This window comes from Agrilus planipennis, unplaced genomic scaffold, assembly GCF_000699045.2.
Source record: "Agrilus planipennis isolate EAB-ADULT unplaced genomic scaffold, Apla_2.0 scaffold44, whole genome shotgun sequence".
Lineage (NCBI taxonomy): Eukaryota > Metazoa > Arthropoda > Insecta > Coleoptera > Buprestidae > Agrilus > Agrilus planipennis.
This window is the reverse complement of record NW_020438939.1, coordinates 151,302-168,742: the sequence shown is the minus strand read 5'-3', so window position 1 is coordinate 168,742 and position 17,441 is coordinate 151,302. Positions and strand designations below refer to the sequence as shown.

Genomic DNA, 17,441 nt, shown 5'->3' with positions numbered 1-17,441 from the left:
TTTATTCAATTTTTCATAATATAATATTGAGTGTCACAGTGAAAATTTATAATAGTAAAACTAATCCCGCTTAAAGAAAATATTTACAAGTTACGAAAAAAATCGAAGCCATCAAAAGTTTTTTAGCCTTACTACCTAAAGCAACAACCGATTTTGTCCTTGGCTAGAGGCAAGGATATTAGACCAATATATGGATGGTAGACTGCTTGAAAATGTCCACAATGAGGGCGAGCCTTACGGATGACGTCTATCATCATCAAGGATATTATCAATTCCGTCATTTGCAAAAGTGCTTACGAGATATCGTCACGTAAAGTTAGGCCCGCCTTCTGTGTGAACGTAAATGGGCTCACAATTTACAACAGGAGTGTGTCATCGTATAATACTGTCCAATCCTGTAGTCCACAGGGATTTATCAAGGATACAAGTATTTAATATAGTAATGAAACTGTACCAGCAAATATAAATAATTTCTTTTTCGAGTTCAACAATTTTCATTTTTTTGTCTTTGAAGGACTATTTTTTAAATAAATCCCAAAAGGTTATATTCCAATATAAATTAAAATAACATCCTTATTAAGAACTTCTAAGCCCTATAAAATCCTGTAACTATGGTCGAAATTGGTTTTCAAAGAATAAAAACCTCATATTTGTATTGATTCTTTGCATTCGTAGAGCAAGGAGAAGAAAACTAAAATGTTTTTAAAAGCTACACAAAAGCTTCTGAGAACTCAATTGTCAAAAAAAAAAACTAAAACTTATAATTTGTTTTTCTATTTGTATTTTTTAAATAAACCCCAATAGGATGTATTCTGAAATAAATTTAAATAACAACCTTATTAAGAACTTTATAGCTCCCTTAAAATCCTGTAACGTGTAACCTCGTATTGTATTGATTCTTTATATTCATAGAGGAAAGAGAAGAAAACTAAAATGTTTCTATAAGCTACATAAGAACTTTTGATAACTTAATTGTCAAAAGAAACTAAAGTTAATTTAGAAGTTATTATTTCTTAAAACTACAATGAGTATATATGTATGAATGAAATTGGGACTACGTTGTCATGTTTTAAAATGGTGATTTGGATATGCCTAATTTAAAACGAAAGGATTCACGAAGGATACAATGCACATGTCAATTACGGAATAAAAAGGTGCGCTGTAATTAAGATTCATTAGAACATAAAAAAAATAGTGTTCTGCTCATTACAGCAATTTTCAACGCATTCAAATGGTTTTACTACGCCTTTGAAAAACAATTTAAACTATAAATTGTACCTACTTTGCAACGTGTTGCTAGTGAAGGTATATTACTTTTTTAAATCGTTACAATAAGCTTCACGTTGACTATTTTTTATTAATCATTATCTATAAGTAGATGTATATATATATATATCAGTATTCGCTTGAGTTATATAAATATACAATCGATTAAGGTTTAAATAAACAATTTACAAAGCGGTAGTCTATCGGCTATTTAATTTTTAGTGAGTTAAATAAACAAAATTGCAGTGGATAGTTTTTTTTTTATTAAAAGAGGGTGAATGTGCAATTTTGAAATTTATAATTTTTTTTGTGAACGCCCTGTATAATGCGAGTTTGATATCCCAAGTGCATCGCAGGAGGTGCGATAATTTTCCAACGAAAAATTATAGAGGAATTACCTGCGAAAAGTATGTCAGACAAGTTATTTTCCATTTTACATGGTACATTAAAGGAAATCCTTATCTGAGATTAACAAATTATTTATTTATGTGCATACTGTACATAATAGTTTGCTGCTGGGTTGTACAATTTCACAGATATAAATAAAAAAAGACGCGCACATAGTGTTCAGTGCTTTACTCGAAAACCACCTTGACAAGAGGGGGGGCGTCATCCAAATTCGACAGAATTTTTGTTTTGTAAACCGCCGCTAAGCGGTCGAAGGTCGTTTCTAGTTAACTGTAATTTTGATCATAAAAATCGTACATAAATAAGATATCGTCCAGTATTTTAGCAATGATAACAAATTAATTCGGTCAAAATGGATCTTGCTCTAATCACCGTTGCTTTCGTTCTCTCGCTGGGGTAACAATAACACATAAGATACCGTGAAGCTCGAATCATTCTGACGTTTCGTTTTATTGTAGAACATCCTCCTTCGCTTACAATTACACTTTTCCGGAAGGATTCTTGTTTGGGACAGCCACATCTGCCTATCAAGTGGAAGGAGCCTGGATTGAAGGTGGTAAGTTATTTTATATAAACTAAGACTAAAACACCATTTATTTTTCATTCACTTGTGAATGCCGTGACTTCCTCAGAACATAAAATAGATTCAGTTATTCACACAATAGTATTGACAACAAATGTTTCGGATTTATAAAATTGACCAGCACCACTTGCGAGATAACCCGAATCATTATCAGCCAATAAATTTAAATTGCTTAAGGGGATTTATAATTAAAATTTGATAGTTGTATACACTTGTTAAAATAAAACAATTTTAGCGTAAAATATGCATGTACTAGTAGTTGTTTAAAGTTTCATGCAATTACACACTTCTTATTGGTATTTTTTAAACACAATGTAACACCGATTTCTTATCAACCATTTTCTATATATACATATCTACTAGTGCAATAAACAATAAAGTTGTTTACAATTTGTTTGGTTAAACATTACATTTTTTATGACCAAATGCTTGATGAAAAATTGAAGCAGCTTTATTGTTTGTTTGTTGGCTATTACAATAATGCATGTACTTAAAAGAAATGCATTATTGAAAAATAAAAATAATTTATTAAATATAACAATTAACCTTATCAAAACAAATAAACGTAATCGAAAACAATTGGTTCCAAAGAGATTAATGTGCGATCATTGTTTATCTTATTCATTACCGCCAAATATTAGGCAAAGCTTTTCATCCTAAATAAAATGTACTACACGTACTTATAATTATGAATAAGTGATTTTTGCTGATATATTGCTACTTATTTTTTCTTATACTAAAAAGTTTTAATATAAAAAATTGTGGTTGTTTGACCATGAAATGAGAAAAAGCTCACTGTGTTACATAAACCTTTTCTTAAAATCTCCTGTAAAATGGAATATATCTATACATTTCGTAAACCTTGAATAACTGCATAGCTATTCCCTAAATAAAATTACTCTCAATTATTAATTGAGTCAGCTATTTAATGTAATTTCAAAATTCTAGATAAGCAATTGAAAGTAAATCAGCTAGCATTTTGTAACAGGTTCTTTAATTATTATTTTTACAAGTGTATTTTAAAGTATGTAGTTATTAATTCTATTTGTATAAAAAAGCAAGTCCGTTCTTATATTACGTTAGATAATGTGCAACATTGAATAAAAAGTAAAATGGTTAATTATATGTAGGTGATATTATTATTCTTAATAAATTACTTTTGAAATTATTAACCTCCGTTTTAATCAAGCTGTTGTCGGTAATGATGATAATTTGTTTTTTAATCTGAATGTAATTAATTTATATTTAATCCACTTACAGTAATGTTTTGTAAGTATTGAAGAATTTTCGTTTATTTATCCATTTTTTTTTTGTTGGATATATGATAATTGCCTTATTATCGTATTTATAGGAAAAGGAGAAAATATATGGGATAGATTAACACATGAAAGACCTGATTTAATATTGGATCAAAGTAACGGTGATGTGGCATGTGATTCCTACCATAAGTATAAAGAAGATGTGGCGATGTGTGTGGAATTGGGTGTACAATTTTACAGATTTTCGATTAGTTGGCCTAGAATTTATCCACACGGCTTTTCGTACAACTTAAACAAAGAAGGCCTTCTTTATTACAGTAAACTAGTTGACGAATTACTTGCCAACGGCATAATCCCTGTGGCAACAATTTATCATTGGGATATTCCGCAGGCCCTTCAAGATTTAGGTGGCTGGACTAATCCGTTAGTTGTTAACCATTTTGTTGAATATGCAAGGGTACTGTTCGATAATTTGGGCGATCGTATAAAATACTGGATAACAATCAACGAACCCTCCCAAATTTGTCAGGAAGGATACGGAAACATGGACAAGGCACCTGCTCTTAATCTATCAGGCATTGCCGACTACTTATGTGGACATAATTTATTGAAAGCTCATGCAGCGGTTTACCATCTTTACAACGACACGTACAGAGAAAGTCAAAATGGTAAGTAAATTATCTTATCTGTATCAATGCACAAATTTCATTTTTATTTTAAGGCTTACAAAGTATAAGTTGAAACAGTTTGTCCTTGGATTACACGCATCCTATAAATATTCAAAGGGTCATAACGTAGATATTTCTTAATACCATTACCTTTCATTTGTACAATTGAATAATTCTTCTTTTGCAATTGGTATTATTAAGCCAAAGTGTTATAACTATTACGTAGTATTAATGCGTTAATAGCAACTTAAAGAATACCGTGTATACTTTATTCAAATCGATATTGGACTGACGTAAGCTGTACTTATACTTAAACGCATTACTTTTCTGTTTTCAATTTCTGCAAACCAGATGATATGTAAATCTCAAATTCAATTGTTATGATCGATAGTTACGACTAAATATTCGCTTTATTTATAAGGATCAACTTATTTAAAAATATCGTTTGCCTTTATTTAGAAATGCTACAAGGATATAAAGTTTGTTGACTTCATCATTCGGGGTAGTTTCTGGATAAATAAATTACATTTTTAAAATTCTTCTTTTATTAAAGATTCCATGCTACGTCATAAGCATTGCGAATAATACACTGCTTTTCATAATGCATTACAGTTTTATTACCCATTACTTTTGTAATGAGGCACGGAGAAGGTTTACATTAACCATTACATTCTTTTAGAGTAATGGGGATACTGCGCGAAGAAAACTAAATTTTTATGATAACGCAAAAATAGGTAACTTGTAATAATCTCAATATTGACATGTTTCTTTAAAAATAACTTCAAGTTTCTTAATTATTACAATTAAATTTGTAATATCAACTAAAATACCTAGTAAACTTATTTCTGCTGGGATTTTACTTTTACAAATTCGGGTCCAAATTGTAATTTTTATTATTTTCGCTTACAAAGGAACGGGCTTGTGGGGTAAATTGTAAATATCCCTATAATATTTAGGTAAATAAATATTGTCAATATTAATTACAAAAGCGATGGATTATATAAACTATTTACACTAATATTTTTATAACTCTGCATCGCCAGAAATTTTAAGTCTATTTTATTGAGAGAGATGTAGAAGTAATAAAAACTATAAAAGAATTTCAAGAAACAAAACAGAACTTAATTTGAAATATTGGTAAAGAAAATCGTTCAAGAGGAGTGAATTCTCATTTTTTTTTTGTTAGGAAGAGATTTAATTTTTTGTTTAAAGGGGGTGAAGGGTCAGCGACATCTTTTGCGAGGGTAAAGGGATGATTTAGAAAATTCTTTTTTTTTCTCTACCACATAAAATTATGTTAAAACCCATAAAGGAATTATGACATTTCAGTTGAAATAATATTTGAAAAACGTTTGTCCCCGACCGATAAACTAATTTACATTTTGGGAGCTGACCTGATCCTTGCTCCATGTATCCATATTTCAAAACACTACGTCATGTACATATATAGTTAAAAATAGTTAAAAAAAAGCCATGTGGACCATTGCAGTTCAGATTTACTGATACCTACGTAGGCATTGAGCTAGATTAATAGATAATAATTGTAAACTCTTCAATTTTAATAACAATAATATCGTATTTAATAAACCATTTACCGTAAACAATCTCAAAACGAAATCAATCAACAGTTATCTACATGGAAACGATAAAAAGTTTCTACTACAATATTGTACCGTTTATGTAGGAAACTTGACCTTGTAGTCGATTTTATCGTTAAAAATATCATGGTGTTGTTTTAAGGAACGGTTTAATACATATTCAGTTACTTTACTTTTTTCCAAAAATAAAAGTGTTATAAAAAGTATTAAATACTAATATATCATTCGCTTTCCTTTCACTTATAAGATAAGAAGAGAATCAATTTTTAATTCAATACAAATAACGTATAAGTGATAGCTAAGAAGAAACAATTAAAAACATTCTTCTATTATTAATGTAAACATTTAAAATAAAATATATAGTTTTATTTGTTTATCTCAATAATGTTTCACAAAGAATAAGTACTTGAGTTTTAAAAAAGACATTAATCGTGTTTTTTTTCTGAAAATCATCAAGGCACAGTTGGCTTTACCATAAATGGTGTTTGGTATGAAGGTAATTCAACTTACGATGACGATGCTGCAGAGAGGATGATGCAAATGTATGTAAGTATCGTAATTAGCATCTTTTGTTCTAATTTTTCAAGATTTCGCGCTACCCTAAACAAACAAAAGCTTTACAACATCACTTACCTGTTTGACAACCTGTCCATGTACGTATATAACAGATAATTTTCTCAGAAAGCATGTATTATTTGACATATCAGTACATTTTATTTATTATCTTACATATTTTGCACCAGTTGATTTTGATAATTGTTTACATATTCACACCACGCCGGTAAAGGTTAGATGTTGCAGGGGATGATAAAGGGCGGTTAATAATGTACATTCCCGTTGAAATTAGTTGTTGGCTAAGCGTAGGGGTATAGGGGATAGGGGTAAACGATACACCTACATAAGTAGTAATTGTATATATGAATTGATCGTCGGTTACAATTTCGGAGGGGGTGAAGGTGGTGGAAATGGTCTCATACAAAAGTAAACAAGTGTTTTCAGATGGGGTGGAGGAGTGGGAAGCAAAATTTACTTTTTAATCTACAAAGAGTTTTAGGTTAGATCGAGTTGGGTTAGTTTCTTTCTGAAGTTACCGATTTTTGTCCGGCAACTCTCCGCCTCATTGAAAGCCCTATTTCAGTATTGTACAAGGTCATTCCTACCACCTCCCCACACTAGCTAACCGACGCTTTCCTCATCTAAACAATTAAAATTTCCAATTTTCATCTTAACCTCTGCGCCTCATCGAATTAGCCCGATCCATTTGGTGTTATACAAGGTAATCTCCCTTCTTCATCATATTTTCACTCTCCCCCCCCCCAACCGAGGCAGTGCTTCCATATTCTAAATTTAAACATTTATCCCCAACCCTCAATATATTTTTACCATTCCTCGCCCCACGGGGTGTAATTTTGTAAATCAAGAGGCTTATCATGAGAAATACAAAAATATTTTCTATGATCTTGAATAATTTGAAAAAAGAAAACAGGGAAACTACTTATAGCAAAAATTCTTGATCTTATATATTTCTAAAATACAATTTTACAAAAAATAAGTATTATATATGAGATCGACTGCAATGTAACGTAATTATTATTAATGCAAAGTTATATCTTTTCAACATGTTTATACCTACAGTTAATGCATTTGATAAGATACGAAACAGTGGGCACGCGAGTCAAGAACTCACACTTGACAGATTTTTTGTGATAACTATAAAAAATTATCAGTTATTAATCAATTATATTGGAATTTCTCTGTTAGTCTCTGTATGAAAAAGGGCGTTCCTTTTTCTTTATTAATTAATTGATAGGTACAACGTAATTGGCATACAATCGACATATTTGATCGTTTTTTAAGGAAATGAGTTTCATCGTATTTTAAAACATTATGATTTAATTCCATAGTTTGGTTGGTGGGCCCATCCAATATTTTCTAGTCAGGGCGACTATCCCCCAGTGATGAAAACTTTCGTAGCAAGGAAAAGTGCAGCCCAGGGTTATAGAAGATCACGGCTACCGGAATTTACTCCGGAAGAAATAGAATATATTAAGGGCACAGCGGACTTTATGGGACTTAACTTTTATACTGCAAGAAAGGCAAAAGGCGCCGAATATGACGGTTTAGAGGTGTCTTATAGTAATGATCATCAGGTAGAATCATGGATTGATAGAGACTGGCCAATGACTATAGCTCCTTGGTTCGGGGTAAGTGGAAGCTTTTATTACCTACACCTATTAGAGAAAAACCGGATCTTGTTTTTGCCGGGCCCCGGATAATCGGATACCCCACAAAACTGCTACAACTAATTGCTCATGTCTTCGTTCTGGCAGGCTATCCATTAAATAGCACCCTTACCAATGTCCCAAACCACCTTAAGTCCCGTTGAAAAACATTAAACCAATGAAATTTCAATTCTTGGTTGACGGATTTTTAACGAAAAACTGTTGATAGGGGCCTCTTATGTTTATAAACATTAAAAGTGACAAAATCGTATAATAAGTTGACAGACACTGTAACAGTTCGGCCATTGTGAAATAAACACCCCGTATAGAAATTATTTCATTCATAATTTTAATAAATTGAAAACAAAATGTACTTGAAACTGATTAGAACTTTTACTTGACAGTAACGACTCCGATTAATTATTTACTTTATTATCTAGTGTAATAGCGTTATTAAAGAAATTATTAATTTTCCATAGGAAATAAAAAGATAAATCGTTCGATTGCTAATAAATAAAGAAATAAATAAATATCATTATGCTGTTAACAGGCGTGTTTTTACTTTGAGATATTGCAGCAATGGCATTGTAAAGTTTAATAATGGAATTAAATAAAAAACTGATTGCTTAATATTACAAACAGAAGATAATAAAGGTCGCGTTTTTCAACTGATAAAAATTGGATTACCTGTTAAAGTTAATGTTAATACGAAAAAGTCCTAGTGCGTTATTATTTAAGATTGGAGTGCGTGATCATCAGGGTTTGCATGAAGCAATCAGATCAATACGGATTAAAATTAGTAACAGTTGATAGAAAAGTTGGTATTTATCTAGAGAGCTGAGAACGTCAATAATAATTTTAATACCGATATTTCAAACTAACTAATAGAAAGTATTCTAATAGGGCTGATATGATATAAAAGTTCAATCAATTTTAAAAGTAAATGTTAAATGATAGTGACTAGTATTTCAGGCTCATATTTGTTCATTGATCAGGATTCGTTCCAGGATTGTAGGTTACCTACATTGTTTTCACTGCAGTGTATTATACGTAGGGTAAACGAAAGCCATGATCAATTTGGTATGTTTATGACATACATATGTTCCACCTTATTTGCCTGTTGTAATATGCATATGGCAATATGAAAGAGGATACGTGCAGTATGTCGATGAATAATTGGTCCACGAGTGCCTAATCTTATAAAATGCCATAATACTAATAGCAGTACTAATTATGAAAAATAATTGAATTCAAAAATTTTACTATTTTATAGATTAACCCACTGGGTTTCCGAAAGCATTTGAACTGGATTAAGGAAAGATATAACTCTCCTGATATTTACATTACTGAAAATGGTTATCCAGATGCGGGCGAAATAGATGACTTTGATAGAATCGATTACTATAGGGTAAGTTCAACTTTTTTAAGCAGTAACTGGTGTAGTATCAAGCTTGTTGCATACATCGTCTAGTTTATAAAATGCAGAGGATTTTATACACACTTCTGGAAAATAACGAGTTTCGGAAAAACATTCAACAACTCTATAATATTCTACATGATGCTCCCGTAAAGGTTGAAGTGAATTTTTAGAAGCCCAGCAATATAATATTTACAAATATGCTACTTATATCTTTGAATGCGTAAAAAAATTTTTAGACCCTTTTATAACTATAATTTACTGAAAATTAATATAAAATTAATACCGAAGGAAGTATCCTGGAGTTGTATATATCTAGGACATTCATTCTTGTTTTGAAAAAAAGAACTCTAAATTAGTATAATAGAAAAATTAAGAATCTTTTTGGTTTTATTACTTTTCTATTTTCAGGAACATTTAAAAGCAATGCTGGATGCCATTTACGAAGATAATGTAAATGTTAGAGGTTATACAGCCTGGAGTCTTATGGACAACTTTGAATGGATGTTTGGATATGCGTAAGTTTTTTTACATTTCTTTCTGTTTATGTATATGTATATTTATAGGTAATTGCTATCGGTCAGAATATTTTTTATGGTTTATATTGTTGTAGGCATCGATTTGGATTGTATTACGTCGATCTTACTGATCCTCAGCGACCAAGAACCCCCAAAAGATCTGCACTCTATTATAAAGAGATCGTCCGTACCAGACAACTCACCTATGAAAAATTGAAATAGCTTTCATTAACGAAGTATTTATATCCGCTAAGTATTGAAGTTATTTATTGTTATAAGATAAACATAGTATAATAAATAAAAATAAAGCACTTTTTTAAAAATTACACGTACCTGGTTTTTCATTTATTCTAACATATAAAAAAAAAAACGCAGGACTAAGTGTTATACTGGACAAGAGATTTCAACTTCATCCCAAACATGAACAAATTTTATGAAAACATGTTCGGAATGTTCGTAGGTTATGATCGAGACTAGCGTTGTAACAAATGTTCCCCATTCGCCTCCGCAACTGTGGAAGATCCGCAAAATTTATATTGTAGTATTCTGCATCTACATTAAGATCAAATTGTAAAAAATCCGCATTTTTATCCGGATCCGCGTATATTTTATAAGGATATTTGCTGTGTTACATACAATCCTCGTTCGCATCCGCAAGCTTAATCTTACTTATCCGCTGAAGAACATCCGTTGCAGCCATAATCAAAACAGTTTGTAGAATTTGTCGTAATCAAGACGTGATGTAAGCGTGGTTTCTACGGTAAACGTATACGTAAAAACGTAGAAAAATGTTTTAGGAAGAGAATCGGAAAATAGCCTCTCACGGAAGAAAATTACTGGAAAATTTTGAGACCTTACAGCACGCAATGTGCCTTATAAGTCAAAACAATTTCAGGCTACCCTTTGTAGTAACATTAATTAGGTAGTACCTACGTATATTAAAATATTACAAAAATTATAATCTCTATTAGATAATATTTTTAAAAGTATCTAAGACAATTTTTGGAAATAATTATAAACGATTAATTATTACATTTTAATTTATATTAAACAATTTAAAACCATTAAGATGATCACAATAAATAAATCTTAAAATCCTGTAAAAAATACCCGAGTGAGAACATGTATTTGTTAAGTTAGAAATTTTTGTTAAGTTTTGTATTTTTCTAAATCCTATAACAATGTAATCTTTCTAAATTGTAATAAATCATTGCTCTTGACAATTATATACGTTTGACGTATTTTCGCTAATAGACAACTACCATTCATGCAACCTTACGCAACGGTTGCTCGATAGTTTCGGAAACACAGAAAACATACATCAAATCAATTTTGTTTTTCTTTATTTCATCCAGATGAAGCTCAAAAAGGTACAGAAATGTAGTATACTAAATTGAATCTTTTTTTATTCTTTCTGCACACAGTATATTTTCGGTATATTTATTCTACATTCTAAATCTTGCTATTACCGCAATTTATCTTTCTTCCCTCAGAGTAATTCGGTAATAAGTCCCTTGCCAATTCCCCCATATCAATTCCTTCAACCCTTCCGCGTATTTTTGCTTCTGTATACTCTTCATGTCTTTCTCATGTACTATCTTATAATTCATTTTCTTTACCATATTACCTGCTTCTGTTGGTTCTCTTCTCATTACCTCTAGTTGCTCTTGACTTATCATTAGTGCCTTTTCCCTCTCTTTATCAGACTTGTTCCCTACATATGGATAAACCTTTTTATAGATCTTTTTAAGAACCACAATTTTCGTCTAGATACATCGTTTATTAAAAACGCATTTTACCCTCTTTTTTCGACTTATACATTACGAAATTGGTTTCCAGAGAAAATTTATTTTAACGAATTAATCTACAGCTTATGTTTGCCCTGAAGGGTCATTGCGAATATTAATGAATGAATTTTTAAAATCAGGTGTGTAGTTTCTGAGATTGTCCGTTATATCCAAATATAGAAACTTTACCTCTTACAATATTAATACTTACAGATTATAAATAATAATAATAATAATTGAATGAATTAAAACTTCATTATTGAGCAAAGCAAATCTCAATTATATTAATTTTTTACTATTCATGATTTTAAATCTTTCAAATCAAATGATGCTTAAGCATCACTATAATTCATTTTTGTCAGTGGCAATTCTCTTGTGGATAATGTTTGTTTTCGTTTTTGATATCAAAACAAAATCACTTATAAATATTTTTCCCTTTAATCTGCCCATCCACTGTGCTACAGATAAAATTCAAACCAGTATTTATCTAATCTCTTAAGCGCATTGCTTTAAATGATTCGGAAACTGATCGGATTGCAGTAGATGAGTATCATTGATCAACATGTTCAGTGTCTTCACCGTATACTTTCTTGCCCATCTTGCAGTTTTTCCCAGGTAAGCCGTTTCTATTATTATATGCATAAGTGACGGATTAATTGTATAATTGTAATTGTTTAAGAGGGTGCTGGGCAACAAATTACACCTTTCCTGATGATTTTTTGCTTGGGGTAGCAACATCATCTTACCAAATCGAAGGAGCATGGAACGAAAGTGGTAGGAAATTTTAATTATTACAAAAAATCACATCTGTAACATTCCTTAAACTTTCGCGGACAAATTATCAACGCAAATTCTAATAAAACGTTATTCTTTTGTTTCGTATCAACTTACTATCCTCGAGAATATCTTTATTCAAATTCAAGTAATATCAAAAGGTTAATATTATTTAATTCAAAAATGCTCTTAATAATTTTAAGGAAAAGGTGAAAACAGCTGGGACCATTTCACCCATAACAACCCAGATACTGTTATTGATAGAACCAATGGTGACATAGCATGCGATTCGTATCACAAATACGAAGAGGACATCGAACTTCTTAAGAATTTAGGGGTAGATTTTTATAGATTTTCTTTATCGTGGACAAGAATCTTCCCAACTGGATATCCTCACAATATTAATTACGAAGGCATTAATTATTACAACAAGATACTTAATTTACTTGCGGCCAATAACATTACGGCTATGGTTACTCTGTTTCATTGGGATCTTCCACAAAACCTTATGGAGTTAGGAGGATTGACAAATTCTAGGTTTGTCACCTACTATACTGAATACGCAAGAACGGCTTTTGAACATTTCGGCGATCGAGTTAAATATTGGTTAACTTTTAATGAACCATATCAAACTTGTATGTTTTCTTATGGCGGAACAAGGCTGGCTCCTGCTTTGGGAATGTCAGGGATTGCCGACTATCTCTGCGGCCATAATCTACTTAAAGCTCATGCTGCTGCTTATCACCTATATAATACGACATACAAACCAAAATACAAAGGTTTGTATGAAAATCAAGAACATGTTATAAGAAGATTATATTCGTTTATTTTCTGTTATTCAGGTAAAATCGCAATCTCAATAAGTGCTGCTTGGATTGAACCAAATAGCACAGGCGATGAGGCAGCTGCAGAAAGATTAAGACAGTTTTTGGTAATGAATAGAATAAACATTATCAAAATTATAAATGTATTCAAATCACACTATATTTTCAGTATGGTATGCATTTAAATCCAATTTTTTCATCTAATGGAGACTATTCAAATGTTGTAAAAGAGTCTATAGCAACACAAAGTTTTTTGGAGGGTTATAAACGTTCGAGGCTTCCAGAGTTTACCCAAGACGAAATTAACTATATAAAAGGAACTTATGATTTTATGGGTTTGAATCACTATACTTCACACTTAGCTGCCAATTCTCCAAGCACCAGCCTACAGACTTCATACGACAATGACTATAAGGCCACATATTGGTTTGATGATAGTTGGACTATGGATGGTTCCGGCAGTGCACGGGTAAGATTCAGTAGATCTGTTATTTTCTTTTGTTTCACTAATTCACAATTAAATAAAAATAGGAAGAAATAGCGTTATTATAGCTTTATCAGTATAATCTAAAAAGCGGATTCAAACAGCAGCATTAGGGAAATTTGATATTGTGGGTAGCAACAAATGCATTTGAGATCTAAATAACATAATGCATTAATAAAAATGTACCTTGAAAGACCTTTAAATCCAAGGCAAAACATCGGTGGTTGATTTTAAAAAAATGGGTGCGTGTACTTACGAGTATGTACGCGCGTGAGAAGTTATACTTCTTTGGCATCATTAAAAATAGAAAAATACACAACATGTCAAAATCTTCTGTCACACAATGATAAAGAAAAGACGTATGTAATAAAAAACAATAAAACAAATAACGGATGTCTTACATTATATTTAAATAATCTATTAAATTTTTGTCACGAACTTTTTATTAAATGTTCTATTAAATTTATTTCTTTATTTTGTAAATATTAAATAACCAATAATAAATATTCAACATTGATAATTTAATAATATTTAGTATTAATTATATTAAATAATGATATTTTAATTTATATCAATAAATAATACATAGGGATAACTAACCTCAATTATATTGGAGCACTTAAAAAAGTATTTTAGCACAATTTTTTCACTAATATTCACAAATAGTAAATAATATTAATCCAAATATTCAATTTAAATCACTACTGAATATATTTTATTGCCACATATATAATTCGCACTTGTATGAAAATAAAACACGTGTTGTGACTGTAAAAACTAAAACCATGTGGATAAATATTATAAATAAACATGAAAACAGTGATCAGAGGCGACAAGCGTACCAACATGCGCGACTAAGAGAGGTTTTATTTCTATTTCGTTGGTAGCTTTTTTCCGAGACTTAATGAATTCGGTTGAGTGGGCAACTTCATCCTGTTAATTTTGTGTTACAGTGATGCGCGCGCATCTTGAAATTTCACTCTCGTCAGTTTTTCATAACGCGCCTAAAGAAGTATAACTTAAAAAAAAAAATAACTTTTTTTACCCTATCTGGTTTTCATAAAATCAAGGAGAGAAATACAAGCTATAAGAACATTTATTACTTTAGGTTGTTCCATGGGGTTTCAGAAAATTGCTGGTGTGGCTAAAAAATTCGTACAATGACCCTGAAATCTTTGTAACGGAAAATGGATATTGTGATTTTGGTGACATGGATGATAGAGGAAGGGTTTCATATTATGGCGTAAGTTCAAACATTTTACTGTTACCACATTCATCGAAATAGTTGAAATTTGTACTTTATTTTATTCACCATAAACTAATTTTGTAGCAATATCTTGAAGCTCTCTTGGACGCCATTTATGTCGATAATGTCAAAGTTATTGCCTACACAGCCTGGAGTTTAATGGATAATTTTGAATGGAATCTGGGATATGTGTAAGAAATGCAAATAGTTTAAATAAAATCTATGTTTAATTAGTAATACAAAAACAGAACAAATATTTGCATTGGTCTTCTAGTACATATGACAATCCGTCACTTTTTTTGTAATACTAATTTTTATAGTATTTCTTTTTTTTTTCAGATTTAAGTATGGTCTATACTATGTGAATTTTACTGATCCCGAACGTCCTAGAATTCCAAAATCTTCAGCATATTTTATTAAATACGTGTATGGAAATAGAACAGTAGTCAGTTACGACAAGATTCTTTAAAGAATATTATTATTATTATTATTTTCTATTAATTTCTGTATCAGAATAAAGTTTATTTTTCATAAAATGCAATGAATGCACGTTTATTTTATTTATTTACCATTCAGTCTATTACACGTGTTGAGATAATAATTCATAGTTGTTTTTTAAATGGTTTTCCTCATAAAAAATATAAGTGGGTGAAATGGGCCGCGATTTTAACGTCTTCTGGGATATAAAGAAATTTTACGTTAGCACGCCCTGATAGAAGAAGATGGGGAGTCCTCTATAGAAACAAGACGTTAATACTTAGGGTGAAGTACTACACAAAAATTGAGAATAAATCAGATTTTTTTTTTTATTTTCATTGCTTAGATCAAAACTATGTTATATTACCCTTAAAAACATGACAAGGACCTTAAGTAAACTCTAAGGTTACTGTCAAAAACAAATTCAAGGTCACCACTTGACTTCCCTTGTGAAAGGACAATTGTCTAAAATTTTATCTGATGCGATAAGAACCAATTAAGGAATTTCGTCTTTTTTTGCACCAATTTTTGATTAGATTTTTAATATATATCTTTAGCAATTTAGCAGTTTGAGTTATCGACCAAAAATTCTTCTGTAAGATTTTATGTTTAGAAAATCAAAAGTATCAATTAGTTTGTTTGCTACCTTTTAGAATTCCTGAAAGGTTAACAAGTGAAAATGTTAGTTATCGTTTTCCTTTGATTTTGTGTTATTAAGTAACTCTTACGGTTAAAATAATACACCGTCTTTGATATCAATCAAATGATTAGCCAATTATTATGAAACAAACAAGGTACTTGTCGATACAAAAAAATATTGAAGGAATGTGCTTATACAGGAATAACAAAAACATCAAAAAAACGTTGCAACTTATCCATTATCAACATGTGGTTGATGTACATTGTACAACTTCCTATTAAAAACAATGCGTTGTTATTTTGTAAAACGTATTTTGTGTTTCACGTTTCATGTTTTTCTGATAAGTGAAAACAAAAAAAATGATTCTTCTGTCTGTACTGTTTAATCTTGAAATTGGACTAATCCAGGTGAATTAGCTAAAAAGTTTCGATTTTTGCTAATTCATCTGGATTAGTCCAATTTTGCATGTAAATTAGTAAAAGACACGTGCATCATTAATAAACTTGTGTACATGTTCACAAGTGTGAGGAATTATAAACAATTTCCATAATCGTTTTATAAAATTTTTAACCATGTATTAGAAAACCTTTAATTTGAGACCAATAAAAAAATCTTACCTGAAAGACGAGTTTACACACAATTAACCAGAAACAATGAAAAATAATTATTTTAAATTATGATTTTAATGATTGGATATATAATAGAAGTACACTTCCTACATATTCTCTGTGAGCACAGATCATGACGGATCTATAATGAGCATTTGTTAGCATTACGAAATTAATAATTTTTTTTAATAACTTTTATTGTTGTTCAAATAATTATTCGATAGGGATAAATATCTATAACAAAGGCTTTTTTCCTAAGATTTCCGTGCAATGGTAGCCGAATATAAAAATTGGATGCAAAAGAAATTGCCTTTTTTCAATAAATCTTCATTAATTGGGCCAAATGTATCACTTTCGAAAATCGGACTTCCTTACCCTTATCGAAAAGGTCATTCAAAGAAACATTAACATTACTACATGATTTTCATGCAAAAGTCAGATCTAATCGATTTCGATAGGACTTTACAGACATAATGAAGAAATTTTCAGAAGCAATTTAAGCTACTTTATGTTTGTGTTTGTCGGCCTCATTATGTGTTTGTTTTTAACGAGATGTGTTCAGAAGTGATTTAAGCTTTTATTAATTGTTTATTGGTTACAGGTAACAATTGTATTTTTCATAAACATTTGAAATATAATCGTACGTAATCCTAAAATGTAGC

General features: G+C 30.6%; 2 protein-coding genes across 2 annotated transcripts; both read left to right on the top strand.

The window, feature by feature from the left end:
* The first annotated feature begins 1,523 nt into the window (after window positions 1–1,523).
* Window positions 1,524–10,267, top strand: LOC108733535 (myrosinase 1). Its single transcript, XM_018464714.1, has 8 exons — window positions 1,524–2,070; window positions 2,133–2,230; window positions 3,609–4,184; window positions 6,240–6,328; window positions 7,687–7,986; window positions 9,278–9,412; window positions 9,833–9,939; window positions 10,035–10,267. The coding sequence occupies exons 1-8, from the start codon at window positions 2,027–2,029 to the stop codon at window positions 10,159–10,161; spliced, it is 1,476 nt and encodes a 491-aa protein (XP_018320216.1). The 5' UTR covers window positions 1,524–2,026; the 3' UTR covers window positions 10,162–10,267.
* A 1,963-nt stretch (window positions 10,268–12,230) lies between these two features.
* LOC108733512 (myrosinase 1-like) lies at window positions 12,231–15,588 on the top strand. Its single transcript, XM_018464685.1, has 8 exons — window positions 12,231–12,341; window positions 12,406–12,500; window positions 12,704–13,279; window positions 13,343–13,431; window positions 13,494–13,793; window positions 14,917–15,051; window positions 15,139–15,245; window positions 15,394–15,588. Exons 1-8 carry the CDS (start codon window positions 12,289–12,291, stop codon window positions 15,521–15,523), a joined length of 1,485 nt encoding a protein of 494 aa, XP_018320187.1. The 5' UTR covers window positions 12,231–12,288; the 3' UTR covers window positions 15,524–15,588.
* Window positions 15,589–17,441: the final 1,853 nt, after the last annotated feature.